At 42.3% G+C, this 8,926-nt stretch overlaps 1 protein-coding gene across 1 annotated transcript in view; it reads right to left on the bottom strand.

The window, feature by feature from the left end:
• The window catches only part of PCID2 (PCI domain containing 2), a 36,598-nt gene that overhangs the window by 6,720 nt on the left and 20,952 nt on the right, over positions 1-8,926 (bottom strand). The window contains exons 7-9 of the mRNA XM_011979432.1: positions 6,859-6,962; positions 1,744-1,819; positions 869-1,010 (exon numbers count right to left, since the gene is read on the bottom strand). Of these exons, the coding sequence (XP_011834822.1) occupies positions 869-1,010; positions 1,744-1,819; positions 6,859-6,962 (322 nt within the window). The remainder of the gene's footprint in view (positions 1-868; positions 1,011-1,743; positions 1,820-6,858; positions 6,963-8,926) is intronic.

The following is an 8,926-nucleotide window of genomic DNA, read 5'->3' as shown; positions in this document are numbered from 1 at the left end:
ATATAAGCCTATCCAGTAAAACTGTGAAGAAATCAACAGTCAGACTATATAAGCCCATCCAGTAAAACTGTGAAAGGAAATGGTCAGTCTATACAAGCCCATAGAATAAAAAGCCAGAGCATCCTTATGAAAGGGCTACTATTTATCTTGCATTGCCTAAAGTTATGTTGCTTCATGTACTTGGGGCTGTGTGCTCAGCAAACAGCTGAAGAAGAGTTTAAAGTCTGGTCTGAGTACAACAGAAGACATCACAAAGAATGATGCCATGACAGCCAATAAAAAATTACAAAAAGAAGAAAGGACTAGTTTCTTGTTCTTGAGAAAGTTACCAACGTAAACTAATACAATAATGTCAGGTGTGGCAGCAACACACTGCGCGAGGCTGTTTAAACGTGAGCTCTGACGCCAGGTCCAACAGCATATCCCCTGCTTCTAAGTCATTCCATGTGGGATTTGTAGGTCGTTAAGTCAGTCGCTGAACTAAATGTTGTCCTAATCTCCATTTCCTATGTCAACATAACCAGCATCTATTACAGGGTCAAAAGGCAAATAGAGAAAACAATGATTTACATTCTATTCCGAGAACAGTCATGCTTAGTGAACTCAGAAAGGATGTCTGTGATGCCTGTGAGACTCCAGCATGCACTTCAGAGACCCAGTGTGGATTAAGAACCTTCAATATAATTTCCCTTGATTTAATCAGCTTTGGTGTCAAATATGTATACATAAGTTGATCTGTATTTACACAAATATTCTACCCTTAAAAATAAAATACAGTAATTGTGTTCTCTGAAACTATATTATTCAAAGTTGTTCAGAATGCAACGTCTTATTTAAAATACTGGGAAAAAAGAGATTAGCAACATACCTTGCTTAAAGTCACTGTCAAACATGGCCTTGCGTCCAACGTAGTATTTGTATGTTACTCTCTGTGCAGTGCTGTAATCGTCTTTCAGGTTTGAGCTGTCAATTGCTCTAATTAGGGGTTTACATAAATGGAGTTTGTTGATCTATAATGAATAACAATCCATTTAAAATATTTAAAAACAACAAAAACGGGGTAAAACAAATTACTATGCATGTCTCCTCAAAATGCAAATTACAAAACCTATTATATCACAAAAATTATTTATATAATAATAAAAACCAAAACAGAAAGCAGCCATTGTAGACGACATTCACCCTGGGAGGCTCTGGGAAGCCGTTCCAGGTGGCACAGCCCTGCAGAAGCCTGTGCTTACGCAACACCGGCAGGAAGGTGGGGTGCTCCACAGGAGTGGAAAGCCCTGGACAGAAGGCACAAGGCCCAGCTGCTGACACATGATGGGCTGCTCTTCACCTGACTGACTTTATGTGGCAATGGTTTCTGTATCCATCTATCCATCTATATGCCTGCTTTTCCATAGTTAATTATGACCACAGAAGACAAAAGGCTCTGGAGTGAAACCGCCTGCACTGAAAGTCCAAGCTCACCATGCCGGGCCAGCTGCTTCACACGCAGGTGCCTTTGTCTCCCCGGGGCCGGGAGCGCTAACCTCAGAGGGCCGGTTGTCAACAGGAGACATTCAGAACAGTGCCTTGCCCCTAGCAGGCATTCAACAAAGGTTCGCTATTAAGACTAGGAATACGGTTTTGACCATTTTGCAAGCAACGCCAGGGAGGCTAGCTAACCATATATGGTATGTGGGAGGACAAGGAGAATGGAAAATTGGAAAGACAGAAAGAATTCAAACAGAAGCGCACCTTGAAGTAGATTTTAAACAACTGGTTCACCAGAAACAGCATGCCCCACTTCTTAGAGTCCTCTATACCAGCACGGCTATGGGGAAATAATTTTTTTTAAGTTACATAGCAAATAAAATTTTTATTTCACAAAATAAACTGCCTAAACAAATTAATATCTTGAGATAAAGTACCAAAGCTCAAGTCATATTCATATCAAGTCATATTCATCAAACAAAATAATATTATGAAAAAAGATGTCTTACCTGATGGGTAAAAATGAAAGAAAAAGCAAACCAGGAAAATCCCAATTAACTACTTGAGTAACATCCTCCCTCCGCGTCACCAACTAAAAACTGCCTCGTTTGCAGCAACAATGTGTAAAAGTTAACTGTTATAAACCATTTTTGAAAAATGGAAAAATAGAGCATGGTGGTGCGTGCCTGTAATCATGGCTACTCAGGAGGCTGAGGCCGAAGAATCACTTGAACCTGGGCCAGTGCATTTCAGCCTGGGTGACAGAGCATGACTCCGTCTCAAAAAACAAAAACAAAAACCAAAAAAAGAAAAATGGAAAAATACCTTCTCACCAGGACAACAAAACGAACCAGTAAAACACACAGAGGATGAGTCCCACCAAGGAAGACACAAGAAGTACACACTGTGGGCGTCCATTTACATGAAGTCACCAGAAAGGCAGGAAGTGACCCACAGGGGAACAAATCCAGACAGCAGAAAGGGCCTGCCCCAAATGAGGGACGAGGGAAGTTTCCAGGTTGACAATCATGTCCTACACCTCAACAGCAAGCAGACAGATAATACTGTAGGTAGTTCACTGTCCTATACCTCAATAGCAAGCAGACAGATACTACTGTAGGTAGTTCGCTGCATGTAAATTTACCTCAAAAGACTGAAGAAACAGAAACTGAAGCACCTAGGTGAGGTGTGCCTCTGTCTGCAATTAACTTAGAAATAGTCACGTGTTATACAACATTTTGGTCAACTACAGATGACCATTGAGATGGCGGTCCTACAGATTCTCATACTGTATTTTTACTGCATCTTTTTGGTGTTTAGATATGTTTAGAAACAAATAATTCCCATTGTGTTCCGGTTGCCTACAGCATTCAGTGCGGCCACACAAGGGCTACTCTTGCTCCTGGCAGCCTGGGAGCCACAGGCTACTCCACACAGCGGTGGTGTGTACTAGGCCACGCCATCTAGGTTTATGGAAGTACACAACAAAATGATAAAATCACTCAGAGTCAAGGCACAAAAATACAAAAGTGCCCAGTACAGAAAACAAGCAGGTGGTTTACAAGCCAGAGAACATAAAATTACTCTTAAAGACCAAAATGTGTCCGTATAGAAACACTTAAAATAATGTAAACATACAACTTTAAACTGTTAAAGCCTGTTTTATAACTGCCTGTGAGCTGCTCTAAGCAGCTCTGTGACTTTTATCACTCCCGAGGTGTATGACCTCAAACAAGAGTCTCTCAAGGTCTCGTTTTCCTCATCTGAAAACGGAGACAAATAATAATACTGTTCTATGACTTCAAAGAGTTACGGGAAAACCAAACAAAACACACAAGTACTATGTAAGTCACATAAAATGCTGCATGTATGGTAATATCGTAGCTGGTCTGGCACCAGGAACAATGACCTCTATTGGAGAGTATGTGATGAAAACAAACCCCAAGGGGAAAGATGTCACTGGGGATTTGCCTCTGTCTTCTGAGTGTCCCCTCGGGGTGGAAATGCTGGGTCACACGGTAGCTCTACATTCAACTTTGAGGAACTGCCTTCCCGTTTCTGCACAGCAGCTGCACTGGTTTTGTTCTCCTGGCAATGTGTATGAGGCTCCAGTCTCTGCATCCTGGCTGGCGCTGCCCATCTTTCTGATTACAGTGCTACCACTGGGTGTGGACTGGCAGCTCTCGGAGGTTCTGATTTGCATTTTGAGTGACTGATGCATTAGTCATTGGTGGCTAATGATGCTGAGCATCTTTTCACGCACTTACTGGCCACTTGTGTATTTTGTTTGGCAGATTTTTCAAATTCTTTAACCATTTTAAAATTAGATTGTCTTTTTACTGTTGAGTTGTAATAGTTCTTCATATATTCTGGATATTAGGCCCGTACCAGATGTATTATTTGATAGTTTATTATTGTTTTTCACTTTTTTGAGAATGTCCTTTGAAGTCTAAAGTTTTTAATTTTGATGAAGTCCAATTTATTTTTTCCTTTGGTTGCTTATGCTTTTGTTGTCGTATCTGAGAAGCCACTGCCTAATCAAAGGTCATGAAGATCACTGCTGTGCAGGAATACACCACCAAGCAAAATTTCAAGTATTCATTTAAGAAACACTGATTGAGCTCCTGAAGTGCAAGGAGCACGAGTGATGGAGAAGGCCCAGGCCCTCATGCACTTGGCAATCAAGTACACATCACCTACACAGTCATCAATCATTCGGTAAACGCAGTGAAAGAAATGTACAGTCTGCTATGAATGTTTATAGAAGGGAAATCTGATCCACTGTGAAGTCCAGCAGCGAGAGGCTTTAGAGAGGGTGGAAACCTTTAAACGAGTGTAGACAGCCAGGAGTCGAGGAGAACCTTCCAGCAAAGGAAACGGCACTCATGGGAGGCCCCAGTGGGAAAGCGCCATGGCAGAGGAAGGACTTTTCTACAGTCCAGCCTTGGTAGGAAGGTTCCGAAGCGAGGCTGGGTAGGGAGGCCATGTTATCCCCACAGCACTATACATCTTGTAGGCTTGGCTGAACAGTTGCACAACTCAAACTCCGGTTATCTTCAGCAATAGGACGCCTGAGGTCAGAGGCTCCCCTCTTGGTTAAACCAGCTAAGATCAGCAGGATGCTAAGTGGAAGTCTTTGCAGAGCCTCCAACTTCATTACAATCTCATTTTCATGCTCAGTGACACTCCCACCAGTGCCACAACGGCTGACAATCACCACAACAATGATGAGAAGAAGCCATAAAAGGACAAAAAGATGGCAGTGCTTCAGCTCCCAGAAGTTCACCGCCCATTTCCAGAAAAGCGATTAATATTCTTCCCCTTGCTTTCAATGTCCAACCCCTTCATTCAAGAAACCCTCTATTTCAATCCCCTCACCCCTCAGGAGTAGAGAAGTTGATTTGTGAGCCACACTCCTGCTTCTTCATTCCTTGGCCTTTACATACAGCTTGCTCTGCTCAACACTTACTTTTGGTTTCATGGATTGGATCTATGACACCCAACAGGAAAAGTTCCCATCTTTTGAGGCTACCAAGTTTATTGGCAACAGACACACTGAGTGAAAAGAGAGGCTGGGCTACTGCTACTGTTTGGATATGGATTTTTGGCCACATCACACCTCATGTTAAAACACGATCCCCATTGTTGGAGGCGGAGCCTAATGGGAGGTTTTCGGGTCCTGGCGGCAAACGCCTCATGAATGGCTTGGTGCTGTCCTTGCCATAATGAATGAGTTCTCGCTCTGAGCTCCTGTGAGCGTTCCCAGAGAGCTGGTTGTAGAGGAGCCTGGCGCCTACCCTTCTATCTCCTGACTCCTCTCTTGCCATGTAGTGGGCTCCTCTTCATCTTCCAGCATGAGTGGAAGCAGTCTGAGGCCTTACCAGAAGCAGATATGAGCACCATGCTTCTTGTGCAACCTGCAGAACTGTGAGCCAAGTAAATCTCTTTTCTTACATTCCCCAGTTGTTTTGTTGACCAAAACAACTACTCTCTGGGAACAATAGTTTTTGTTTATTTACATATGGATACCTTTGATAACCTTTCTTTGTTTTAAAATTTCCTAAATCTCACAAATAAATGTAATTATATACTGGGTGAAGAGATGAGAGTTTTAGAAGAAAAAATGGAAACTCTAGAGTAGAATCAGATGGAAAGTTGAGAATTTAAAAATAAATAATGGCAGAAAAGATCAGTCAACTTGTAAGCATGTCAATACAAATTACCTAAAATGGAGGAGAGAGGAAAAAAGAGATTGAGGCCAGGTGCAGTAGCTCATGCCTATAATCCTAGCACTTTGGGAGGCCGAGGAGGGTGGATCACTTGAGGTCAGAAAGTCAAGACCAGCCTGGCCAACATGGTGAAACCCCATCTCTACTAAAAACACAAAAATTAGCTGGACGAGGTGGCATGCGCCTGTAATCCCAGCTATTCAGGAGGCTAAGGCAAGAGAATGGTGTGAACCCAGGAGGCGGAGGTTGCAGTGAGCTGAGATGGCGCCACTGCACTCCAACCTGGGCGACAGAGCAAGACTCTGTCTCAAAAAAAAAAAAAAAAGGTTAAAAAATAAACAAAGAGACTAACAGTGGCCTGTGTGGGATAATATCAAGCATTTAACACACATGCAGTTGAAATCACAGAAAGAGAAGAGAAAAAATGGGGCCAAAAGTAGTTGAAGAATGTAAAATATTAAATTTTTAAAAACATCAACTTACAAATACAGGAAGCCCAATGAACCCTGAACAGGAGAAATTAAAGAAAAAAAAAGCCAACTATGCACATCAGAGCCAAATGACTGATGCCAAATGATAAAGAGAAAATCACAGCCAGAGCAAAAACACCCATTCTATACAGGGAACGACGGCAAGGACTCATCAGAAGCAAAGGAAACCAGATGGAATGACATTTTTAAAGTGCCGAAAGGAAAAAAACTGTCAACCCACAGGACTCCATGGAGCAAAAGGAGCCTTAAAAAATGACGGTAATCTTCTTCACTGGTAAAAAGAGAAAATTTCTTAAAAAAATAAAGACAGTTTCAGAAAAATGAAAGCTTAGAGGATTCACTGCCCTCAGACCCTCAACAAATGCAAACGCGGAAGAAAGTGCTTCAGGAAAGGGAAATGGCACCAGACGGAAACTGGTTCCTGCAGAGAGGAGCTTCAGGCACGGTCAAATGTGGGCAAATGAAAAGACTTTTTTCCCTCAGCTCTTATTTCTTTTACAAAACAATCAACTTTTTAAAGCAAACATAATGATGGTTGTGGGATTATAATATGTGTAGAAGTAAAATATACGTCAACAATAAACACAGGCCAGAAAGGGTGAACACTGCGACAAAAACCACGACCGACAGTGTCCGACGGTCCTCAAGTCCTTACTCACGTGTCGCTGGCACAGACCCGGAAACAGCTCATCAGTAACTCTGCTGCTTTTTCCAACATGTCCCCAACTTTGCTTTTTCCTTTCTTTACCAACTGCTGATCTGCCTAATAAAATATAAAAACATTTATTTTATTTCATTTTTCTGAGACAAGATCTTGCTGTGTCGCCCAAGCTGGAGTGCAATGGCCCAGTCACACCTCACGGCAGCCTCAACCTCCTGGGCTCCACTGATCTTCCTACCTCAGCCTCCTGAGGAGCCGGAACCATGGAACCAGGCACCACCATGCCTGGCTAGGTTTGGGCTTTTTTTTTTTTTTTTTTTTTTTTTTAGAGACAGGGTCTCACTTAGTTGCTCTGGCTGGTTCTGAACTTCTGACTCCAAGTAATCCTCTCATCTTGGCCTCCCAAAGTGTTGGGATTACAAGCGTGAGCCACTGTGCCCAGCCAAAACATCACTTCTTAAGGCAAAAAATAGGTACAATTAAGAGCCAAAGTCCCGAAAGATTCTGGAGAAATCAGCTAGCATGTGCTACAATATTTTTAAAAATTGAGAAGTCTGTATTATTCCAATTCTTCCACAAACCTCAACTTTCTTCAATTATTTCAAGTTAAGTCAGTCACCAACTTTTCAAACCTGCACTGCATGTTACTAAGTGATTGAGCTCTCTTCCTTCAGTCCCTGAAGCTGGCTGGTCAAAACGCTCGAAATAAAAACGTTTAACAAATACCAAAGTCATCACCGAGTCTGACTTTTCCCTCGCATTTGCGAGGATGGCCTTGGTTAAAGAAGAAAGAACCTGTTTCTCCCACTTGTGTTCTCCACAAACGCAAGGCCTACAATAGGCTTGCAAATGACCCACAGCTCAAACTATATTCACGACAACACTAAGCCATCATGGTCTTTTTTTACTATATTAATTTTGCACATATATAATTTTTACTATATATATTTTGCACTGATGATGCAAAAACAGCAATAGGTAAAATGCTGGAGTGCTCCCACCAGCAGCAAACTACACAAGTGATCATCATATTCTTAAACACCAGACACTTTGCAATCGATCAATCAATCAATCAATCAACAAACCAGTAAAAATAGTTTCCTTTTAACAATGCCCTTGATGAGCCAAGCACAGCGGCTCACACCTGTAATCCCGGCACTTTCGGGAGGCTGAGGTGGGAGAATCACTTGAGCCCAGGAGTTTGAAACCAGCCTGGGCAACATGGCAAGACTCTGCCTTTATAAAAAAATTTTTTTAATTTGCCTGGTATCGTGGCATACACCTGTAGTCCCAGCTACTCGGGAGGCTGAGGTGGGAGGCTTCATTCAGCCCCAGGAACTCAAGGCTGCAGTGAGCTATGATTGCGCCAATGCACTTCAGCTGGGTGACAGAGCAAGATCGTCTCTAAATAAATAAATAAAATGTCCTTGATAATGCAGTAAATACAAATTTTCTTAAATCTTGGTCCTTGAGCACACGTTTTTTATATTCTTTGTGAAGAAATGAGAAGCATACAGCAATTCTGTGGCACACGGATATCTCATGGCTGTTTACAGAAAGCCTCTGGGCAGCTGTCTGAGCTGTGAGCTGGACTAACTGCTTCTTGTGGAACAGAAAACTGATAGACAGACACAGCTAGCTACCCAGGCTTGGGCATCTGGCTGACCATACTCTCCAAAACGAATGAAACAAATCTGTCACTTCCAGGCAAACAACTGATGGTACTGGTTGCCAACAACAACATTTGTGCTTTCAAGAAAAATCAGAATTCTGGAAAACTTTTCTCAACCACCGTGAGCTTTGCAGCTTTTCCTTACTCCAAGGCTTTTCTGATGAGGCCCCTGTAGATGTTAAGAAAGGTAGGGGTTTGGGGGTTGGGTTTTTTTTATTTTTTATTATACTTTAAGTTCTAGGGTACATGTGCACAATATGCAGGTTTGTTACATATGTATACATGTGCCATGTTAGTGTGCTGCACCCATTAACTTGTCATTTACATTAGGTATATCTCCTAATGCTATCCCTCCCCACTCCCCCCACCCCACGACAGGCCCCGGTGTGTGATG

This window comes from Mandrillus leucophaeus, unplaced genomic scaffold, assembly GCF_000951045.1.
Source record: "Mandrillus leucophaeus isolate KB7577 unplaced genomic scaffold, Mleu.le_1.0 Scaffold201, whole genome shotgun sequence".
In the NCBI taxonomy this organism is placed as follows: Eukaryota; Metazoa; Chordata; class Mammalia; order Primates; family Cercopithecidae; genus Mandrillus; species Mandrillus leucophaeus.
Note: the sequence above shows the minus strand (reverse complement) of the source record. Positions and strands in the feature narration are given on the sequence as shown.